The sequence below is a fragment of the Phascolarctos cinereus genome, unplaced genomic scaffold, assembly GCF_003287225.1.
Source record: "Phascolarctos cinereus isolate Bilbo 61053 unplaced genomic scaffold, phaCin_HiC Scaffold_2;HRSCAF=192, whole genome shotgun sequence".
NCBI classification, from domain to species: domain Eukaryota; kingdom Metazoa; phylum Chordata; class Mammalia; order Diprotodontia; family Phascolarctidae; genus Phascolarctos; species Phascolarctos cinereus.
The window spans coordinates 390,772,571-390,796,949 of record NW_027555625.1 but is presented as its reverse complement, the minus strand read 5'-3'; the positions used below and the strand labels follow the sequence as shown (position 1 = coordinate 390,796,949).

General features: G+C 42.5%; 1 protein-coding gene across 1 annotated transcript; it reads right to left on the bottom strand.

Annotated features, from left to right (window-relative positions):
* Nucleotides 1–357: 357 nt before the first annotated feature.
* On the bottom strand, nucleotides 358–24,115 carry NIPAL4 (NIPA like domain containing 4). The gene is made up of 6 exons (XM_020974613.2): nucleotides 23,892–24,115; nucleotides 10,256–10,492; nucleotides 9,555–9,611; nucleotides 6,708–6,798; nucleotides 5,681–5,841; nucleotides 358–4,821 (listed from the first exon to the last, which is right to left on the bottom strand). The coding sequence occupies exons 1-6, from the start codon at nucleotides 23,926–23,928 to the stop codon at nucleotides 4,196–4,198; spliced, it is 1,209 nt and encodes a 402-aa protein (XP_020830272.1). The 5' UTR covers nucleotides 23,929–24,115; the 3' UTR covers nucleotides 358–4,195.
* Between the last annotated feature and the right edge of the window lie 264 nt (nucleotides 24,116–24,379).

The following is a 24,379-nucleotide window of genomic DNA, read 5'->3' as shown; positions in this document are numbered from 1 at the left end:
GAGAGAGAGAGGGAGAGAGAGAGAGGGAGAGAGAGAGAGAGGGAGAGAGAGGGAGAGACAGAGAGAGAGAGAGAGAGAGAGAGGGAGAGAGAGAGGGAGGGAGGGAGGGAGGGAGGGAGGGAGAGAGAGAGAGAGAGAGAGGGAGAGAGAGAGAGAGAGAGAGAGAGACAGAGAGAGAGAGAGAGAGAAAGTGCATTTGCTCATTGGTATGTGTCGAGGCTATAGGGCATATGTGAAGTTTTCTTTTAATTGGGGAGATTTTACACAGAGTTTAGATCCTTTTCTCCTTGATTCACTTATTGTTTACAATTGATGATATTTGTGCATCTATGCAAAATACTTGAATAATACAAATCATTGTGCCTTTTTCCTTGTTTATATTTAATTAAAATGAATTATGGTTTGCCATTTGAAGTGCCGCATGAGTTGTCTTGCAAATCCAGCTTGTACCAAAACAGTCCCAGAGCATCCCACTTCTGGGATCTGGACACCAGCAGCTGCTCAGCTGTAGAAAGCTCCTTGTAGCTTTTAAAAGGTTACATCCAAGCCGCTTAAAGGCCATCAGAGTAGAACAGAAATGTTTCCAGTTCACAAGGAGGAAAGCCCAGACTTGCATTTCACCAGTAGAGGGGGCTGTTTTTCTATACAGTATAGGACTAGTTCAGTTGACTCTATATAGCTTTGAAAGGTTGGGAAAAGTTGAAAATACCAATGAAACCCCCTGAACAAAGGCTTATACATAGAGAAGCAAAAGGACAAAGTCCATGGACCAATGGCGTTAGCATGGAAAGGAACCTCAGAGATCATTTAGTCCAGTGATTCTCCAAGTGGAGTCCAAAGATTGCTAGGAGGTCCTGAGAGCCTTTCAGGGAGTCCAGGAGGTCAAAGCTATTTCCTAATGATACTAAAATAGTTGAATTTCTAACGTGGTAAGTACTGATAGAAATAACTCACCCAAACAAAAGCTCTTTGTGGGGTCTTGCATAATTTTAAAGAATATAAAGGGATCCTGGGACCAAAACAGTTGAGAACCACTGATTCAGTCCAACATTCTCACTATACACTGAGATAATGAAGTTCAGAAAAGGGAAGGGACTGTTCAAGGTCTTACAGCACAGATGGGATTAGAAACCAGGACTTGCCAAGTGTTTTTTCTACTTTGACAGGCTACCTCCTAATGAAATTTATTTTGGAGTCATCCCCATTTAGAGCAATGGGCCTTGGACTGGGCCTATCTTAAAGAGGCCATCCCTAGAGGACTGAACTATAGATGGCCTAAGGCTCATTTAGAACAGGAAAGCAAAGGGGAGGTGAAGAATGTTCCACAAATGATATCTCAAGGTAGTAATAATAATAATAATAATAATAATAGCAGCTTACTTTTATATAGCACTTTAAGGTTTACAAAACATTTTTCATACATTATCTCATTAAACCCTCGCAACAACCCTGTGAGGTAGGTGCCCTTATTATCTTGATTTTAAACAGATTAAGAAACTGAGGCACAGAGAGGTTGGGTGACTTTTCCAGGGTCACACTATTATTGTCAGAGGCAGGGTTTGAACCCAGCTCTACCTGGTGCCAGGTCCAACATGCTACTACATATACAGTGCTGCCCCTCAAGATAATATTGTGGTCGACTGAATCTTGCTTAAAGGAAGCCTCCCTCCCCCAACTGATAAACAAAAATGGACAGGTTGGAATATCAGGGAAAATCTTGACATACCCAGTGACTGACTTATAAGAGTTTAGGGGCATTTAGTTGAGATCCCCTGCTTCTAAGATTCCTAAGGGCACAGGGATCAGTTAATCAGAGGTATGAAAACTTTTGTTCTCTGTACTCACAGGTACACTTTTAATCTCAAAGCATATGAGGTTCTTCTCGACTACAAAAAGTAAATACATCGCTTTGATTTAGTCCCTGACAGAAATCCACATTCATTAGAAATGCAAATTCAGGTCTAGGGGCATGGCCATAAGCTCTCCCACAGGGATCACTAGATCTCTGAGAAACTGCTTTCATCTGCTTGGGACTTGGGTGTATAAGTACACATCCCTGGGCAACCAACAATAGCCTTACTCATGACATCATTTGAGCATTAAGAAAGAGTTGTCCTTTTTACTAATTTTTTTGAGACAGATGCCATAATTTACTTCCCTCAGAGGTATCTGCACCAATTCCTCTGCTCTTGCATCAGGGACAGAACAAAGAGAGACAGGTAGGGGAAAGTCAGTGAGTCCTCCCTGAGCCCAGCCCAACCATCTTAAAGTCCCTGACACTTCAGCTCAGCCAGGATCCTGGTGCTGGCAGCTGCTCTGATGAGCTAGCACTCATTCGGCTTGGGGGAAGGGAGTGGGGAATGATGGAACATGAGGCAGCTGCAGCTGTTGGAGCTGGGTACTTATACTTGGGTGGCTGCCTTTGTAGGCAGCTCATTGGCAGAGATTGGCCCTTGTGCAGGCGTCCAGAGGAAAGGAAGCAGCAGCCAGCATCAGGGAGTTGGGTGCACCCTGCCAAGCTCACAGCCTGTGTGCCCAGAAGGTCATCCAGATTCAAGGCACGCTTTTGCTAACCAGGGATCCAGGTCATGGAGGCAACAAAGGACGGACATGGAAGTCTTTCAGTCCAAAGTGCTTGGTTAGGGCCCAGAGTAAACAAAGAGTATAAATCTGCTGGCTTCAGTAGACCTAGTATTGCTTCCTTCTAACTCTCACCTCCCATACTTGTTCCTTTCTCTCCCCAACTCCAAAATACCGTGTCTTGTTTACTTCTTAAGGAGGAACAGAAATTAAAAGGTTTTGCCAGATTCCAACTCGAAATCAAGACATTTTTAAAGAGCGAAGCAGCATGGAACAGCTGTCATTCTTCCAAGGCACGAAGATGAAATATAAGCGAGAGTAAGCACACCAGCTAATTCAGAGTTTGGTAGTGACAAGTCTTTTGTTTGTATCTTTAGGTCATTGTGAGACCTCCCTAGTGACTGGTACCTCAGCATGCCAAAAGAGAGAGAGAGAGAGATAGCAGATGTCAACCACTGAGCTGTAAATCTAGGGGATTAATTTGGCTCCTGGCTTTTCTTTTTTTTTCACTTTTCTTTCTTTCTTTTAAAAAATTTTTCTTTTGCTCCAGGCTTTCCCCTGAGTTACAAGGTGACTTTCTCAGAACAAAGTCAAATGGAGGTCCATCTCCCTTGAGTTGTTGTTATTTGTCCTTCGTTTCAAAGAGGATCAATGACATCACAGGGTGATGTCTTCACTTGCACGTTAATTGGATTTAAGTGAGGCAGAGTTGCACAAAGTCAACAACCTCACTCTCTCTTCCAGAGTCATTGAAGTCCAGTGGCAGGACAGAAGTAAGGATGACTGGCAATGGCCTGAGATGCAGAGGATGACCTTGGTGTCTTCGACATCTGACCAAACTTTAAGTGCTCCACCACACCTGCTTCAGCTGCCTTCATGGCTGTTGGAACAAATTTCTTATCCACCCATTCCCCTGGGGGAAGGCATCACTTGCTTGGAGTAGACATCCCCCTAACTCACCAACAAGTTTGAGGCCTATCGGTCATCCTTAACCTGGTATAGACCTTTAGTGTCTACCTGTCATCTCCCTTGGGTAACTGTGGAGTGAAGGGAGAAGGATCTGAAGATCGCCTAGCAAACATTAACTTTTACATTATCGTCCATGTTATTTCCATATGAGCTTTGGGCAATGAATCCTTCCTCATTCCACTCAGATCCAGCATGTCTCAGTCCTAGGTGATGAATGGTGTAGCTTATGTATCTTTGTGATGAAGGCCTGTACTGAGGACCTCTTGGTTTTACAACACCCCACAGAGTCAGCTGGACTGTAATACATTCAAAGGGTCAAGTTCTCTCCTTCACTTGCCAACACAGGGAACTGCCATTGGCATGGAAGGTAGAAGGTAAAAAAAGGGGGGGGGAAAGGAGGGATAGATAGTGCACCAATACAAAGCATGCAGTATGGCCATTGAGTCTTTGTGTTTCCAGGAAGTCAGGATCTGACCTGGCCCTATACAACTGGAAATTACTTCCTCCTGGAAGTATTAATGAGGTATAAAGCCACACTGTTAGGAAAATGGCATCCTGCCTCTTAACATAATATTTGAAATCACTAGATTGTTCCAGGGTTAGATGGGCTAATAGAATGCATCCTCTCATATATCAATTAAAAACTTTAGGTGTGAATTGTGAAGACTTTGGGTTTCTCCTCTGGTGAGGGTGTGGGCAGTTCTATGTTGTCCACAAGGACACTTTTGTCTTCCAGCTTGATGATTGTGGGCTCAGGGGTGGGAGGTGGGACTGGGTTTTTGTGGGTATGGGGAAGGTTTGCCCAGGTAATGTCAAGGTCCTTGAAAGCATGGAGCAAGAACACCCCCAGGATAATCGTAATGAAACCCGAGATTGTGCCCAGGATGTCCACAACTGACATGCTGTTCCACTCCTTGAAGAGGATGACAGAGGCGGTGATGACCATACTAGTAAAGGTCACATAATAGATGGGGAACACTAAAGAGGTGTTGAAGACGTCCAGAGCCCTGTTGAGGAAGTTGACTTGTATGGGGATTGAAGTTGCCAGGATCAGCCCAACACAATATGTAAGAGGGTGCCGGAGAACTGGCTGTCCCTGGAAGAAGCCCTTGATGGCAATGCCCATGCCTTTGACAGCACAGACGGAGAAGGCCCCCATCACGGAACAGATGATGATATAGATGAGGATGTTCTTCTGCCCATAGCGTGGGGCAATGATGAAGATGAGGATAAGAGAGCTCACCACTAGGATCACAGCAAACACAATGAAGCCTGCCGGAGAAAAGAGAAATAGCTTGAATCTCAACGTTAAATCTTGGAAAAACACACAAAATGGACGTTTTTAAACCAGTCTTGTAAGTGGACTGGGGCACAGGTGGGGAGGACTGGCCAATGAAGCCTCAGTCCTATGTTTGCTGGCCCTGGTTTCCACTCTGCTGCTGGGGCTACCTCTTCATCCTCACCCAGCCCTTACCTCCTCATCACTGGAATGTAGCCAGGAAGAGAAAGGAGAGTGACCTCACTTTGCCTGGTTATTGTTTTTTGAATGTAAACCCAGTTCTGGCTCAGCAGCCAGTCAAAAGTCTGTTTCTTTACCATGTGGTCAGTGGACCAGATAATAGTCACAGGATAACCTCTGCATGCAAGGGGCTCCATTATGAAGGTCCAAAAGTGGACTGCTCAAACACACATGTGATCCCAGGACTGAACCCTCATTGGCTAATTCTTTCCCCAAGCCCCACTCACACACACAAATACACATATACACTAACAAGTACCCACCCAGGAATTAGTACACTAAATAACAAAACAAAATCAGTGCAGCCATCTCCTACATGCCCCAGCATTTCCCAGTTTTAAGGCAACTCTGGTTACCCTCAGAGGCAGGTAGGTTGCACGGTGGATGGAGCACCGGGCCTAGAGTCAGAAAGTCAAAGCAGCCTCAGAATCTCTAGCTGTGTGCCCCTGGGCAAGTCACTTAATGTTGTTTGCCTCAGTTTCCTCGTCTGTAAAATGAGCTGGAGAAGGAAATGGCAAACCATTCTAGTAGCTCTGTCAAATGTCAAAACCCATACAGGATTATGAAGAGTCGGATATGACTGGATGACTGAATGATAATGGTTACTCTCACCTGTGTCCTTCACCTTTGAAGCCATTTCATTCATCGACTTGATTTTCTCTTCTTCAGGAGCATGAATCACCATCACTGAACTGCCCGCTATGGAGATCATGCAGCCCAGCTTCCCCAACAGGTTCAGCCGTTCTCCCAGAAAGTAAGATGATAACATGGCGCTGCACAGAGAGAGATGGGAGACAAAGGGGTCAGAATGCAGCTTAGGGAATCTGATGCCTGCGAGGAGGCCTTGAAATATGGAAACATTAGGAGTAGGGCTAGTCTTCCAAAAGGAAAACTGTTTCAAACCATTGATCTGCTTTAGAAATCACAACTTGTCTGAGAAGAGTTATCACAGATGCTGGTGATTAGAAAAGTGTGCCGGTTAGATTTCTCTGACAACCGTTGTCACTCCCACCCACAAAGGTCGGCTTGTAAACATTGACTGAGCTCACTATTTATGTCAGCTGTTTAAGCTGGTCAAGTTTAAAATGTACTTGCCAGACTGCATTAGGAGTAAAGGATTTGGGGCTGGAAACTAATCCAGGAGTTCTTAATCTGGGAGTCCCTGGATAGATTTCATGGGGGTCCATGAACTTAGAAGAAAAAAAAGCTTACATCTTCATTTTCACTAACTTCTAACTGAAATTGATCATTTCCTTCAATTATTTATAAACAGTGTTCTGGGAAGGGATCCATAGGCTTCACCAGACTGCCAAAGGGATCCATGACACAAATGAGTGTGATCTAGTCCAATACCTTAATTTTACAAGGGAAGAAATGAAGGCCCAGAGAGGTAAATGACCGGCTCAGTGTCGTCCAGCCACTTCCTATGACTCCAAAACCAAGGTTCTTTCTGCTATTATCTGTCACAGAGGGCTGAACAGCACCCTTTCTGGGGAAACTGAGGCTAAGGGACATTCTTAACATGTAAAGTATGTTCAGCCTCACTTGGTGGCTCTGGAAAAGCCTCATCCAAATGCACATCATAATGAGTCACAAATTGGGAAAGAGCAAACAAACCAGCAAGGTATTTATTAAGGACCTTATAAGCACACTCAGCGCTCCCAGCGGAGTGACGACCGTCGCAGGAGCAAATATGTAGGCCCCAAAGTTGGCAGCTTCGCCTAGAGCCACTAGGAAATAAGAAGAGGGGAGGGGGGGAGAAGAGGGGGAATAAAACATGAATGAAGCCTTTGAGATCTAAAATTTCCTCTTATCCCAGCTGCTTTCCCAAGGTTCTCTGTGTATGTCTTGTATGTATGGAGTTATTGGTATATCATCTATCTCACTCATTGGAAGGTGATCTCGTAAGGCTGGGGGCTGTATTTTTTTGCCTTTGTAACCAAAATACTTAGCATAGTGCCCAGCACATTGTAAGCACTTAATACATGTTTGTTGACTGACTCAAATGGAGATTGCCTCTCACAGCAAAAGTTCATAGCCAAGCATAAGAAGGAGAAATCTGATGAGGAGTCATGTACTGTCTATATTTAGGTAAGAGTCTGCATGAAGGGCACTGACCCTGGTCTCAGGGAGCCCTCTGTCACCAACACACCTTTAGAAGGTAAGCTCTGGAGGGGGGTTACTACCAATGGTGGAAAACCACAGCTGTCCACAGACTTAGTGCTGAAAAGACACTTAGGGGTCAGCTTGTCCAAATCCCTCATTTCACAGAACAAGAAACTTGGGCCTAGAGAATGGAAGTCACTCAGCCAATGTCATACAGGTGTCAAGTGGCAGAGCTGGGATTGAAATCCAAAACCTCTGGCTACAAAGCCAGTGCTCTCTGTACATCTCAATCTTTGCTTCCGGTCTTTGCTTCTCCAAGGCCTTTGCTTCTCTAAGAAAACATCTTTCCCATGAGAATTGGTAATAATTGGTCATATTTCTGTAGTGCTTTACAATTTACAAAGGACTTTCTTTTCCATAGTCATATTACACACACACACACATATAGATAGAAGATAGATGGATGGATGGATGGATGGATAGTATAGGCCAGTGATGGGGAACCTGTGACCTCAAGGCCGCAGTTTCCTCACCTCTGGTGCAATAGGCATTATTATTCCTATTTTACAAAACAAGGAAAATAAGCTCAAAAGAAGAACAATGCTATGTGCAGTTAGTATGTTGTGGAACGTGGATTCAAACTTAGGCCTTCTGATTCCAAGTTAACTTTATCCCATGGCACTACACTGGGAATTTGTGTTCAGGAGTTGACAAAGACTTTTGACTTTTGATAGTCTTTATTTCTTGCTATTTGCATTTCCAGTTGGCAATCCTCTGCAGTAGCATTTGAGGATCTGGCCTAAGAGAGTAATGTGGCATGGTAATAAAAGTCTTTGGGGATTTGAAGACAGAGGACCCGAGTTAAAATCTCAGCTCTGCTCCTTATCACTTCCACTGATCCTCCTACTTTCTGGTGCAGGTTCTCATAGCCTCACACCTGGACTATTGCAATAGCCTGCTGGTGGTTTTCTCCCAAGTCTGCTCAAGTGTCAGACTGATGTTCCTAAAATACAAGTCTGACCATGTCACTCCCCTTATTCAGTCAACTCCAGTGGTTCCCTCTTACCTCCAGGATCCATATAAAATCCTGTTTGACTTTTAAAGCCCTTCATAACTTTTCCCCTTCCTATCTTTCCAGTCTTCTTACTTCTTACTCTCCTGCTCCCCCTCCCCCATCATACTCTGGGATCCAGTGATACTGGTCTCCTTGATATTTCTTACATGGGGCATGCCATCTCCTGATTCCAGGCATTTTTATCAGCTGTCTCCCATTCTTGGAACTTTCTTCCTCTTCATCTCCAATCCTGGATTCCTTCAAGTCTCAGCTAAAGGCCCACCTTCTGCAAGGAGCCTTCCCCAGCCCTCCTGAATCAGTGACTTCCCTCTGAGGTTATCTCTAATCACACACACACACACACACACACACACACACACACACAACACACACACGTATATATGTATATGTATGTATATATGTATATGTATATACACACACATACACACATGCATATACACACACACATATGTATATATACTGTATGTATGCATGTATACATGTATACACACCTATATATGCCTACATACACACATGTGTTTGTATGTATGTATGTATGTTTGCATGCATGTTTTGTTCCAAGTTGTTTGAATGTCTTCTTTTGCATTAGACTGTGAGTTACCTGACAGCAGGAACTTTCTTCACCTTTCTTTTTATCCCCAGTGCTTAGCACAGTACCGGGCATATAATAGATGCTTAATAAATGCTGATTGATTTGATTTGACTTTTCTTGACTGTGAAGGATCAGAGTTTAGGAGACAGAGACAGTGGGTTGGAAGCAGGGAAGACAAAAGAGATATGTATCATCTGGAAGTTTAGGCTAATTTAACTCAACCCCATGAAGAGAGAAAGATAAGCCTACTAATGGCATAGTAAAATCTTGAGAGATTCCAGTTTTGCTCTTTTACTATCAGTAGTGTTGTGTGGCAAAATGGCCTTTGGAAGCACTATAGGGGGATTGGACTAGATGACCTCTAAAAGTCTCTTCAAACTCTAGTATTTTGTCTCTGTGTTCTAAAGTTCCTTCAAATTTTGATGTTTCGTATTCTAATTACCCTTTTGGAGCAAACATTCAACCATGAGTAACTCTCCAAATACTGGTGTAGTAATTTGTTTTGGGGTCAAAGATGATTCACGAAACCTGAACTCATTAAAGTTTTGTTGGCAAGAAATTTATCTAGGGTAAATGATAACCAAAAACATATGCAAAATGATTCCTCTAGGATTCCAGTGTGCTGAATCTAGACATAACAGTATGGAAACTGGCCCCTCCATTCTCTCCGTCAGCTCCTTTCCATGATTAGTAAAATAAATGCCCCTACTTACTGGTGAGAAATCCGGCCCACCACATTTTGTCCTTGAGGTAGCCGAAACCTCCATCCACTAGGAAAGGAAAGAAAAGTAAGGTTAAAGGAGTAATAAAGCATCCAATGGAAAAGACGGAACACATAAAGTTTCCAGAATTGATTCATCAAAAGGAGGCCCAACTAAGTCAATATAATAATCATTTTTACTATAAAGGGACTTCTACCCCAACCACCATAATTGAGATATTAAAGGCCTCTGAAACAAAACTGTAAAAACTGAACTTAATCCAAGAAATTTGCCCTGCCTTGAAAAAATCCTATGACTCAGCTGGGAATGTCATCCTTGCCACACCAAAGCCTTCATTTAGGACAACTTCTCTCCCAGGGAAAATAGGCATTTTGCTAGTGGCAAAGGGATCAATTTGCTTTTGGATATTTCCTGGAGAGGAGAAAAACGGAACAGTGGCAAGCTATCCATTCCACCAACCCAAGGTATTATGGATGCCACATTGGCATAAGACAAGAAGATTTGACCCTGGAAGCTATATTGAAGGTCTGGCTGTTGGTTTACTTTGTCTGTTTTGTTCAATTGACAGAACTGGCTCATTGGTAAGAACTGAGGCCCAATTCTCAAGCTGTCTACACAACTGGTTGGGATGAATGTTATCAGTGATTCAATGTTCCAGCTCCCCAACCTCTCCCAGTAAGCAGTGGTCCTACCAGCTCGAGTGGCACCCTTATCTACCAGCCGAATGAGGCCCTTCTTCTTAAGGATGACACTGCTGCCAATGAGGAAGCTGGAGAAGACAGCCAAGCCCACTCCAATGAAGAAGCCATAGTTCTTCTTGGCCCTCTCTTGCCAACTGCTCAAGGTGATGTTTGAACTGTCAGGTTCGAAGTCACTGACAATCTGGCATAGGACTTGTTGAGAGGAGCAATATAGGGTGATCAGGGAACCTACATGGATATTGAGAGAGAGAGACAATTACTTTGAAATTGCCTACCTGTCTATGTTCTTTTTTTTTAGGCAATTGGGGTTAAGTGACTTGCCCAGGGTCACACAGCTAGTAAGTGTCAAGTGTTTGGTCTGAGGTCAGATTTGAACTCAGGTTCTCCTGACTTCAGGGATGGTGCTCTATCCGCTGCACCACCTAGCTGCCCCCATCTATGGTCTTTAAGAATATTGGGATTAAACCCATCAGGTATCAGATCTCAAACTGCACTATGAAGCAGTAATCATTTGGTGCTGGTTAAAAAAAAGTAGATCAGTTGAACAGATTAGTCACACAATTTGCAGAAAGAAGCACAGTAAGAGCATGCAGTTTGATAAATCCAAAGATCCCAGTTATTGCAGGTAAGGACTCATTATTTGACCAAAGCTTGGAAAACTGGAAAACAATCTCACAGAAATTAGGAATAAACCAATATTTCACACTGTACATATACCAAGATATCTTACTTCAGTAAGATAAGTATCCGAAATAAGCAAATTAGAGAAGTAAGGAAGCAATTACCTTGGAGATCTATGAGGAAGGTGGGTGTTCATAATCAAACCAGTGATGGAGAAGATCACAGGAAATAAGATAAACCAGTTTGATTACATATAATTAAAAAGGGTTTGTACCAGCAAATCTAATGCAGTTAAAATGAGAAGGGAAACAAGTAACTGATATATAAAAATCTCTGCCGCAAGTTCCTGTGACTCTCATTCAAGCTATATACATAATTGATTTAAATGTAGATCTCTCAGTACCCATTTCCCAATGGATAAGTGGTGAAAGGAAGCAAATGGGTACTTTTCAAAGGAAGAAAAGCAAGTTATCAATAGCCATATGAAAAATGTTTCAGAATCACTAATAATTAGAGCAATGCAAGTTAAAGCAAACCTGAAGTTCTACCTCATAGCCATCATATTGGCAAAGATGATCAATGAGAAAAATGACAAACATTGAAGGGACTGCATGAAAGCAAGCACAGAATAGGCTTGTCACACTACAAAGCAGTTTGGAACTGTGTCAGTCAGTGAGTCAAAAAACATTTCTTAAGTGCCTGCTATGTACCAGACACTGAGCTAAACACTGGGGATAAACGTCAAGGCAAAAGGTGGTCCCTGCTCTTGAGAAGCTGACAATCCAATGAGGGAGACAACATAAGACAACTGTACACACAAGACATATACAGGAAAAATTGTAAATAATCAGCAGAGGGAAGGCACTAGAATTAAGAAGGATTGGAAAGAGGTAGGATTCCCATAGAAGGTAGGATTTTAACTGGGATTTGATGGAAACCAGGGAAGTCAGGAAGCAGAGATGAAGGAGAGAGTTCCAGATATGCGGGGCAATTTACAAAAATCTGGAGTCAGGAGGTGGAGGAGCGTGTACAAGAAACAGCAAGGAAGGCAGTGTTAGTGGATTCCAGTCCGGGGAAGTATGGTGTAAGAAGACCGGAAAAGTAGGAAGGCACAAAGTTACGATGGGCTTTAAAAGCCAGACAGAGGATTTTATGTTTAATCCTAGAAGTAACAGGGAGCCACCGGAGTTTATTGAGTATGTGTGTACTCAAGAAATCACGGTGCCAAGGTCAGAGGAGCTCATCACAAGAACACTGACAGTGAAGTGGAGGATGGCTTGAAGTGGGGAAAGACTTGTGGCTGCAGACCAATAAATTATGCGGCATAGACCCTTTGACCCAACTATACTACTACTGACTTGCCTATGCCCCAAAGAGATCAAAGAGAGAAGAAAAGGACATACATGAATGAAAATATTTATAACAGTTCATTTCAGAGTAGGCTCAAACTAGAAACTAAAGGGATGCCCACTGTTTGGGCTACGGTTAAAGAAATTATGGTAATTAAATGTAATGGAATATTATTGTGTTATAAATGATGAAATGGACAGTTTGGGAGAAATCTGAGAATCTTTGAGTTGGCATAAAGTGAGCAGAACTAGGAGAAAATTTATAAAATGGTAACACCTTACGGGAAGTTAGGTGGCACAGTGGATAGAGCACTGGACTTGGAATCAGAAGATTCATCTTCCTGAGTTCAAATCTGGCCTCAGACACTTACTAGCTGTGTGACCGTGGGCAAGTCATTTAACCCCGTTTGCCTCAGTTCATAATCTGTAAAATGAGCTGGAGAAGGAAATAGCAAACCACTCCAGTATTTTTGCCAAGAAAACCCCAAACAGTGTCACAGAGCTGTACATGACTGAAATGACTCGATAACAACAACCACCACCTTACAGAGAAAAACAATGTTGAAAAGCTTTAGAGCTCTAATCGACACAATGAAAAACTACACATCCAAAGAATGTAGGTGAAATTCACCACGCATCTTCTGCAAGAGAGGCGGCAAACTCCAAATTCAGAGCTTCTCATTCCAAAAATGCATTTTTAGAAATGGCTAATGTGGGAATTTGGTTTGCTGATGTAGCTATGTATTGAAGAATTTTTTTTTCTTTTCAATTTGTTCAATGATGGGAGTGGGAGAGGGAGATGAATAAATAATACTGCTACTTGAAGAATAAAAATAATTCACTATTAAAAAGAATACTGGGATTGGTAGGGTCAGTCATTCACCAGGCTTCTGACAAATGACTGATTTTCAAAAATGGGGCGGGGGAGGAAGAGAGATTTCAAAACTTTCAAACCAGGGGTTTCATGATGATCTTCCAAGTCCAGCATATATTATTAAAAAGATTTTTTGGGAAATCTTAGAAAGGGAGATTATGATCACTAAGGGCCAGCATGGGTTCACTAAGGAAAATAGTGGTGGCAAGATTGGATTGTCCTCCATGAGCACTACCTCAAAGGAAAAGGATATATTTTCTCGTCTTTGACTCTACTTCATGCCTACAGTTGTCTGTTTGTACCTCGTATTGGGCAGTTATCACATGATACCTTGTATTAATTATAGTTAGAAGCAGGATTTAGTGGAGAGAGTACTGGACTGATAATAATGAGACTTGAATTCTAGAACGGGCTTTATCTTTAATTCACTTATGTAATTGACTTCTGTTTCCTTTTCTGTCAAATGAGAAGGCTGGGTTCAAAAATTTCCTAGGACTTTGAAAATGAATTATGTTCTGGGAAGATGGCAGAGTAGCTCAGAAAACTTTCAGCTTTCCAAAATTTCCTTCTAAAAACAGACAGAACATCGCCTCAGAATGTAAGTAGAGTAGCAGAAATAAATAAGAATCAGGGTGGGGCAGTTGTCATCCTAGGACAACTTGAGAAGACCCCAGGAAAGACCCCACCTGGGGGGGGGGTTTGGCCTGAGTGAAGTATGAACACCTCCAGGCCAGCTCCAATGAATCAACAAACTACAAGCCTTGGGGGCAGCTGGGTTGGGATGCAGACTCAACCTCAGGAGCTTGCACCTCATGAACAGTGTTGGAGGTCAGATGGCTCAATGGGAGAAGGGTTGAAGGATCTTCCACCATCAAGGGATGCCAAGCACATCTGTGCTGACCAGATGTGTCCTGGGCTGTGGCTAAGGGAGAAGGAGCTAGCACACACCTGGCGAGTGCAGTAGCAGAGGGATGGGGACCCTGCTGACTGTGGGCACTTGCAGGAGGGTAGCGTCCCTGCTTTTAGTGCAGAGGCAGAGAGGACGGTTGAATTTTGCAGCCGTCAGGGGAACCATAGGGAGCAAGACAGTGTGAACAGTGTGGCTGTGGGCCCCGGCTGTGGCCTAAGGGTAGAGAGGAATGTCCAAGGTTGGGTCTAGGTCAGAGTCCAATATAACAATAAGAAGGACCTGAGGTTTGGGTCATCATTCCCCACGTGTTGGGACTAGAACTTGATCATAATAATACCTGCTAAAAATAAAACAAAATAAAAATGAGTGAGCAAAGGAGAAAGAACCCAACCATAGACAGTTACTATGGGTATAGAGAGGATCCAGGTTCATATTCAGAGGAAGATAATAGAGCTAAAAAAGCCACTCCTTTTTCGATGAGAAATGCCAAATGACCACCAGCCCAAAAAGAGTTCTTGGAAGAACTTAAAAAGAACTTTAAAAATCAAATAAGAGAGATCAAGGAAAAATCAGGAAAAAAAATAAGAGCAAACCAAGACGATCAAGAAAATTATGATAAGAAAATCAACTGGAGTGGAGCCAAGATGGCAGAATGGAAGCAGGGACTTGCTTGAGTGCTCTCCCAACCCCCTCCGAATACCTGTAGAAGATGACTCTGGTCAAATTCTAGAGACAGTTTTACCTAACTAATCTATTTATTCAATGTCATCCCAATTAAATTACTAAAAATTGTTTTAATGAGTTAGAAAAATATAATAACAAGATTCATTTGGAAGAACAAAAGTCAAGAATTTCAAAGAAACTAAGGGAGAAAATGTAAAAGAAGGAGATTCAGCAGTACCAGACTGTAAACTATATTATAAGGCAAGAGCAGTGTTAAAATGTAAACTTGATAATTTCAAATATTTTAAATTACAATTTTCTTGTGTAAATAAAACCAACATAGCCAAGAATAGAAAGAAAACAGAAAATTGGATGGAAAACCTTTTATAGACAATCTTTCAAATAAGGTATGGTTATGTTGGAATACTGCTGTGGTATAAGAAATGATGAGCTGTTGATTTAGAAAAACATGGAAAGACTTGAATCTGTGAAGGAAGATACTATTCACTTCTAGAAAAAGAAATGACAAATAGAAATATGCACATTACCGTCTTACATGTATGTGTGTATATGCATATATGTGTTTACATTTATAGATATGTATGTATATGGATGTGTGTCTCTCTCTCCACATTTAATTGTAGCCTTCTCTGGGAGGGTAGGGGTGGGGAGAAGAGAGGAAAGAAAATAAGGTAAAAAGTACACAGTTGAAAAAAAAAAAAAAAACCTAGAAAGAAGCAAAAAAAAAAAGCTGGGTAGCTTTGAAAACAATGTTGTAGTACTTATTACACAGGTTTTCTTGAAATGGAAATGTATTGTTTTATACTGAATGCTCTCTTATGTTCAGCTGTGCATATGGAATTTTTTTCTTTTCTTGTTTTGTATTTAAGTTTAAAATGAATTTTAAAAATACGCACAAAAAAGAAAAAAAAATGAATTGTGTTCTCAGTGTTCCAATGCTAAGCACAACTTCTCTAGAAAACTATGATTACTGAAAAGGGAAGAAAGGTTCTAAGTCCCAAGACTTCACTTTGGTCAGATTGACATAATGTTCAAAGTATAGGAGGTAAACAAGGTTAATGCTTTACCTAAAGCATTATCTAGAACCTAGGTAAGTACGCCATCATGAAATTGATGTACAATGCTGATGAACTTCTCTGGACGACCAAATTTTGCCATAATTTTCCATAAGCCCTCATGACTGACAGTATCAAAGGCCTTGGTCAGATCTACAAACATTGCGTGCAGACCTCTTTTCTGCTCCCGGCATTTCTCCTAGCAGGATCGCTCTGAGGATTAAATGAGATGATAATTGTAAAGTGCTTAGCCCAGCACCTGGTGTATGGTAGGTGCGATTGCTCTTCCTGAGTTTTCAGCGAGGCCAAAGAAGAAAGCCAGAGAAGCTTTTCCCATAAAACAGTACTGGTTTGGGACCCAAGGTTGAATTTATGCCTATGAAGTTGTGATAGTGAGGTTTTTTAACAGCAGGTCAAAGTCTACTCTGAGCAATAAATAAAAGGGGAGCTTGGGGAACAGGACAAGTGAATGGGAGAGAGACCCAACATTTGCTATGAGACTTCGCTAAACTTTTTTTATAACTGTGTTTAGAGTTGGAGAAAGGGAAAGGAATTGGAGTAATGCCATAGTGTAGCAGTACGGTCATCTTTATAAAGGGAAGGAAAGGAAATAAAACATTTGTATCGCACCTACTCTGTGCCAGGCACTGTACTAAGCGCTTTACAAATATTATCTCATTTAATCCTCACAACAGCCCTGCTAGGTAAGTGCTATTATTATCCTGACTTTATGGATGAGAAAACTGTGGTAAATAGAGGTCAAATGACTTGCATAGGGCCACATTATCAGAGACAAGATCTGAACTCAGATCGTCTTGATTCAAGACCCAATACTCTATCCACCGTTTCACCAGCTGCCTCTATAAACAGTTTCCTCTTAGCCTTAGGTTTCATTCTACTACCATATCCCAAAAGTGTGGTTTGACAAATAGAAGGGTAATTTTAAAATCAGGATGATCAGGGTTCAGATCCTGCCTCTGATTCATACTGGCCGTGTGACCCTGGGCAAGTAATTTAAAGTCTCAGAGCCCAACACAACTTTCTAAGACTATAAGTTGTAGAATAGTTCATGATCTTGATTGGTAGAGGGATTTTCCTTGCTAGGAATCCCCTGCAAAGATGAAATCTCAGGTCTGGATAATCAAACCTCCCGCTTAGCTAATTTGTAGATAGCCAGCTCCCATCCGAAATAATTGGATGTCCTTACAGAGTTAAAAAATTTCCAAGGCCTTGATTTTAACCTGCAGATTTGAAGGAAACTTCACAAGCCACACATTCCAACCTCCCATTCTGGCTAGGAACTTCTTTTCTAGGGCATAGGATAGGTGTTGGTTAATGGGTTCAGATAGGGAAATGAGGATGGATATTCTTAAGGAACTGGAAGACAAGGACGGGTGTTAGGAAACAGGAGTGGAAGAGGAAGGAAGATGGATATTGGGACACTGCCACAAGGCAGAGGGGGTAACATGTTGAATGATAGCAACGGAGAAGAGGACGGAGGTAGAAAGACAAGTACTGGTGGAAGAGATATGAAATAAGTTGGATGTGGTTGACAGGGATAGGAAAAAAGAGACAAATATGGAAGTTGAGGAGAGGGATAAATGGAGAAATGAGAAGGAATATAGGAGAGAGAGATAAAGGTAGAGGAATGAGGATGAATGGTAAGGGATGGATGGCAGTGAAGATGAATGATGGAGGACAGGTATATATGAGGATGAGGAAAGCTATGAGGGATAGGGACACAGTAGAATGATGATGGATATGAAGGAGCAGGTACAGAATGATGAGAGTAGATTGAGGGATATGTACAGACAGAGGAATGAGGATGAATGGCTGGGAACAAACACGTAAGGAGAATGGACATTGGGGTGCAGGAACAGACTGAGATATAGATGGATGTTAATAATAACACTAATAACTAACATTCACATCATACTTGAAGGTTTGCAAAGCACTTTACACATTATTTCATTTGATTCCCACAATAACCTTGTGGTGTAATGTTACTATTATACACATTTACAGATGAGGAAACTGAGGCTGAGAAAGGTTAAGTGACTTCATCAGGATCACACAGATAGTAAGTAAATGAAGAAAGATTCAAACTCAGGTCTTTCTAACTCTCAAGTACAATGTTTTAGAGGGATGATGATAGATGTTGGGATATAGGGTCATATAAGGAGATGAGATGAGGATGGATGTCAGAGGATATGGATGGATAGGAATGAATGTGAATTTTATGGAATAGGAAGGAAAAAGATAAGAGTATGAGGCTGGGTAGGTTAAATAGGATAAATAGGAGGGATAAATAGGATAAATGCCAGACAATAATTCATGCGGGAACAAGGACAAACTGATAGGAAGAAAAGAGAACCAGGATGGGTGGATATGAGGACATGCAATCAATGTGTTCAGCTTGGCACAGCTGAGGCTGATGGGTGATAGTTGATGGAAGATGAATATTTGGGTTGATACAAGAAAGAACTTTCTAGCAATTGGAACTGTACAAGCATGGCTTGGGCTGCCTTGGGAGATAGTGGGTTCCTTGTCACTGGAGGTGTTCTAGCTGAAGCTGGATTACCACTTGTTGGGAATGCTAAAAAGGGAATTCCTGCACCAAATGAAAAGTAGAACTGGATGACCTCTGAGTTCTCTTCCAGTTCTGAGATGGTAGGATTCTCAAGGCCAAGCTAGGTCACCCTGGATCTCAATCCATTTTGACTGGAGTAAATTGAAGACATTGTGGGTAAAAGAGATCCTCCTCAAACCGGTGTCCCACAATGTACCAGGTTCCAGAAGGTGAAATCCTTGGTGATTGCATAATCCCTTCCCACGCTTTCCTATTCCCTCTAAAAGATGCTAAGACTGATTCTGACTCTGGGGACATTAAACCCGGATCAAGCTCTTAGAATCACAAGGGGCAGCTAGGTGGTGCAGTGGATAGGGCACCAGCCCTGAAGTCAGGAGTACCTGAGTTCAAATCTGGCCTCAGACCAAACACTTCACACTTACTAGCTGTATGACCCTGGGCAAGTCACTTAACTCCAATTGCCTAAAAAAAAAATCACAAGGAAACTCTAGGAATTCCAGGCCAAATCCCATACCAAACTACATCTCCAGGCCAATCTTTTTAAAGACTTAAACTCTAATATCAACCAAGAGCCAGAAGATTACTTGGTAGGAACCCCTTGAGGTGGAGAATGGGAACGGTAGCTCCATTGCTCTCCTCCATGTGCAATTTAGCTGCCATTTTGGTGGCAAGGTAGACATTTGTCGAATCATAGTCACAATTTCCGAGTTGAAATGCACTTAAGACACCAGAACATCGGTGTGGGGAAGAACAGTCGAGCTCATCTAGTCAAATGGCCATTTTGCAGCTAAGAAAGACTGAGAGAGGTTGTGATTAAAAGCAAAAAGACCTGGGCTGCCATCTTTGCCGTTTACTAGCTCTGTGGTCTTGGGCGAGTCACTGAATCATCTGAGCCTCCATTTCTTCATCAATAAGATGAGGTAATAACACTCCCATTACCTACCTTACAGGACTGTGGTGAGGTTGATATGAAAAGATGTATGTAAAGCACTTTGAAAGCCATAAAGTCCTATATAAATTTCAATTGTTGTCATGAATTTTTTTTTGTTGTTGTTCAGTCATGTCTGACCCCATCTGGGATTTTCTCAGCAAAGATACTAGAATGGTTTGCCATTTCCTTCTCTAGCTCATTTTACAGATGAGGAAACTGAGGCAAATGGGGATAGTGACTTGCTTAGGGTCACACAGCTAGGAAGTGTCTAAGACCAGATTTGAACTTAGGAAGACTGCAGGCTTGGCATTCTATCCACTGAGCCACCTAGCAACATAAATTTGACATGAGAAGACTGGAGTACAAGTCTGGTTCTGCCACTTACTTGATATATAACCTTTTAGGTAAATTGTGTCACCTCTCTGAGCTTCAGGTTCCTCTTGTAGAGATATTATTTATAATATTTATCTCTAAGGGTTTTTGTAAGGTTCAAGTGAACTAACATGTGAAAGACTTAAAAACCTTAAGTTCAATCAACAAACAAACGTAAGCTTTTGTCATTATGTCTAATGGTGGATCTAGTACATGAACGCAAGCCTTCTAATGCCTCGTCCTGTGCTTTTTTAAGATATTATTCTTTTCCTGTTCAGCAAAATCTGAGGTCATCTTGTCCAATTCCTGCCTGAAGCATTTTTTTGGTCTGAATCTGTGATTTCATTGGTGTTAAGCAACTCCTTCCCCATGAAGAAATTTCCTTTCCCAAATTTAATCAACTGCTCTTGGAGTTGTTTGGAGGCACTGAAAGATTAAGTGATTTGTCCAGGGTCACACAGCCAGGAAAGTCTCAGGTGGTACTTGCATTCAGGCCTTCCTGAGCCCCAGGTTGGCTCTCTTCCCAAACACTCTGTGTCAATTCCAGTCTCCATCTCACATCAAACCAACTTTGAGTTGCTAGCTCTCACCCCATCCTTCTGAGAGATAGAAATCTGGGGAGTTCCCAGGGTAGAGGAAGTGAGCAAGAGCCTAAGGGAGGAGAGAGGACTGAGGGAAGCAAGCCCAGAAACTAGAGTGACCAGACCTGGGATTCATAGCCAGCTAATCAAATTACCTCACATGTTTCCAGTCCTTCCTCAAGTCTGTCTAGAGTCATATAGCCAAAAAGCTTTTTGTGGAATAGGATCTCCTAGGATTAGGAGGTGTCTAGGCCTGACCAGGAATTCTATTCCTTTTAGGAAGCACTGTAAAGAAAAAAATCCTTGGAGTCTAAATGACTTACTAGAATTTAAGCTCCTCTAGGGTCAGGACTGCTTTTTATTTGTTTCTCCAGCACTCAGCAGAGTCTGGTACATTATAAATACTTTTTCACTCATTTAAGATTAATAATTTGACCTGGTCTCTCATAAGGACAAATGACCTGGGCTGAAGACGAAACAAAATGAAATTTCAGGAAGTTTTCAGTTTCCTCCTCTATAAAGTGAGAGCTCGGACTAGATCAGAAGTGCCAAACTTGTGGGCTACATGCTGTCCCCATTAGATTGTAAGCTCCTTGAGGGCAGGGACTGTCTTTTGCCTCTTTGTATTCCCAGTGCTTAGCACTGTGCTTGGCACAGAGTAGGTGCTTAATTTATTGATTAATTGTCCAAAATACTCCTGGGAAATACATAACAAAATATAAAATATAATAAAACATAGATAATTTCATATTTTAAAATTAAGTCAATATGTGACCCACAGGAATCCCTCTGTATGGATTAGATGCCCCTTTTCTATTGAGTTTGACACCACTGGATTAGATAAGCTCAAAGCCTCTTTCTGAGATTCTATAATTAGGTAATAATTTTTTCTGCCCCTAATGAAACCAAAAAAGTGTGAAGGCAAGCAGCATGGCACATTCCTACAGACGAATTAAAGCTGGCTTCTAGATTCTGGGTTAACACAATGTCAGGATGACTTTCTGGTGCAGTGGAAAGAGCTGTATTTGGAGTCATAAGATCTTGGGTCTAAATCCTGGCTCTGCCCCTTTTTACCTGTGTGACCTAGGGCAAGTCACTTACTTTCTTTGGGTCTCAGTTTCCTCATTTGTAAAAATGAAGGGATTGGATTACATGATTCCTAAAGTCCCTTCTAAACCTTAAATCTAAGTATATATAGCCTGAATATTAGCAAAAGTGACACAAAATGGCCACAGCCAGTGTTGGAGGGGTTATGAGACCATACATTGTTGGAACTGTGAAGTAATACAACCATTTTGGGAAATCTATTTGGAATTATGCAAATAAATTATGCAAAATGGGCACTAAAATGCCCATACCCTTTCTGAGGCAGAGACTCTATTATTGGGCTTAGATACCAAGGAAGCCATCAATAAGACAAAAGTCTCCATATACTTCTAAATATTTATAGCAGCTTTTTTTGTGATATGGAAATGGAAATGGAAATGGAACAAATTAGATGCCCATCAATTGGGGAATGGCTAAAAAACCAGTGCTACGTGGATGTAATGGAATATTACTGTGCTAGAAGAAATGTTGTGTGTGGAATACAGAGAAGCATGGTAAGATCTACATGAACCGATGCAGAGTAAAGTAAGCAGGGTCAAGAAAACAATATATACAGTAATTACAACAGTGTAAATGGAAAGAACAATAGCACATCAAAAAAGAAAAAGTCCAGGGTAAATGTAACAAAATTATAAAGATCAAGTGTGCCTTGAATAAAGGATATGAGAAGAAATCTCCCTTTGTGGAGGTGAGAGGTCTACTGGTGTTACACATTGTGTAACATGTTTTCAGACTCTTTAATGTATTAATCAGTTGTGCTGACTTTTGTCCCCCCTTTCCAGAAAAAAAACCCTATCTGTCATATGGGATGGCTCTCAGAGGGAAAGGGGTAGGGATACATGGGATAGATAGAATGGTGATGTAAGAAACAGAAAATATCAATAAAAACTTATTTAAAAAATCTAAGTGTATGATGAGGGCAAACAGGAATTTGATATAATCCATATTTTATAGACCAGAGGTAGATAGTGTTTTCCTTTCTTTGTGTTTCTCTTGGTGGGAAGCCCCACTGCTCCTTTTTTTTCTTTTTTCTCCTAGAGCCTGGCTTTGGAAAACCCAGTAGGATATAGTGGGGAAAGTGCCAGATTTGGAGTCAGAAGACCTGAGTTTAAATCCTAGTTCAGGAAGAAGTTTCCTTATCTGCACAAAAGGAAAGGCTGGGGTAGATAAGCTCTAAGATTGTTCCAAGCTTTAAATCTATTATCCCATGATCCTATGAAGCCATGGACTCCTTTACAATCCTAAGTAAGGCCTGAGGTGGGAATTTGGGAGAACTGATCTTTAAAAGAAAAGACATTTAGAGGGCAGCTGCTTTTTCATGGTGTGTGAAGAGGGTAAGTACAACAGCCAGGAATTGATCTAGGGTTCCAACTTTGCCAACAATAGCTTGGTATTATGGAAGAAGCACTAGTTCTGGAGTCAGAACTGGGTTCAAATCCTCTCTCTGTTGCAACCAGGTGGGATGAATCCTACCTGTCCTACTACCAGCAGATTGCTTACCCTCTTATAAGCCTCAGTTTCCTCATCCTGTGAAATGAAGGGTTTGAACTCCATGCTTGTCAAGGTCTGACCTTGTCATGGACCCCCCCAGCACATTAAACTCTAGAGACACCTCCAGGGCCAGATATAAACTCCAATTGGGTTTTAAAGCCCTTTACAATTTGGTCCCTTCCTACCTTTCTGGTCTTTTTTCTTTCTTTCTTTTTTTTTTTGGTGAGGCAATCGGGGTTAAGTGACTTGCCCAGGGTCACACAGCTTATTAAGTGTCATGTCTGAGGCTGGATTTGAACTCAGATCCTCCTGACTCCAAGGCTAGAGCTTTATCCACTGCGCCCCCAGCTGCCCCCTTTTCTAGCCTTCTTATACTTTACTCCTCTCCATGATGTACATATGACCCAGTGACACTCCTCACGGAGGACAGTCCCTTCTACTCCACACCTTTCATTACCTGTTCTCCACACCTAGAATGCTTTGCCTCCTCACCTTTGCCTCTTGGCTTCTGCCAACACTTGACATTTATGGGACTTCTGCAGGAGGCCTTTCCCAGTACAAACTGCTGCTGCCTTCCTTCTGGGATCGCCTCCCATTTACACTGTATACATCTTGTATGTACTGAGTGGTTTGTGCGTTGTCTTCCTCATCAGAAAGTGAGCTCCTTGAGGGCAGGAATCGTGTTTTGGCCTCTCAGTGCTCCTCCAGCTTTCATAGGAAGAGCTTAATGAATGCTTATTGACTGACTGACTGACTGACTGACTGATACTCGAAATCCTAGGATCTGGGAGTGGCGCCCAGGTCGCCAGACGCAGATCCCAGCGTTCGTTCTTTCCGCGCTAGTGACTGGGTGGCCTACGCTCAGGATCTGTGAGGCTCCTTTGCCCAGGTTCTAAGAAAGCCTGGCTTGGAGAAATGCGAGTGTGGTGGGTGCCCTAAGGTAAAAAGAGTAGAACCTCTTTAAACCCATCCTCCTCCGTCCCTCCTCCCAGGACCCCTAGATCCAACACCCGGAGCTCTCTGGCCTCTCGCCCCCCTCCCTGGACCAGATCCCAGGCGCACCGTTCTCACAGCTGCTGTTGCTCCCTAACGTCTCCATGGGGCAGCTGTGGCTCGGGCTCCGCGTGCGGGGCCGGGGATGCGGGCACAACGACTGCTCGGGCTCTGGCGGCAGTGGAGGCAGCGCGCGGTCCCCGCCCGGCCCGGCTCGCACCCCTGGTCCTAGGTTCGGGAGAAGCTGTCAATGCGTGACTCTTCTGTGGTGAGCGACAGAGCCCGGCACGGGCTCAGGGAGTGGATGGGGAGTGGCGGTGAGGCTGGGCGGGGCGGGAAGGGGACTGGGTCCCGGCTGCGGGGAGGATCCTCTTGGGCTGAGTGGGGAGAGAGGGAGAGAAATCTTCCTAAGGTGGGAAGTTCTGTGGAAATGAACTTCAGGAATCTTGCCCGAGTTCTGCACTTTCTGGTATCGCCAAAAGGGACTTTTCATCACTTTGGTATAACTTTGTAAAAAACCTACTTGAATACGCAAGCGATCGTTTAGAATCAGGGAC

What these genes read in the sequence shown, in the direction of transcription:
- NIPAL4 (XM_020974613.2), bottom strand. Translation starts at nt 23,928, where the DNA reads ATGGAGACGTTAGGGAGCAACAGCAGCTGTGAGAACG. An exon ending in CAACAGCAGCTGTGAGAACG is followed by an intron (nt 10,493 to 23,891) that starts GTGCGCCTGGGA and finishes ATATCCATGTAG; the next exon opens with GTTCCCTGATCACCCTATAT. An exon ending in GCGCTGAGTGTGCTTATAAG is followed by an intron (nt 5,842 to 6,707) that starts GTCCTTAATAAA and finishes CTCTCTGTGCAG; the next exon opens with CGCCATGTTATCATCTTACT.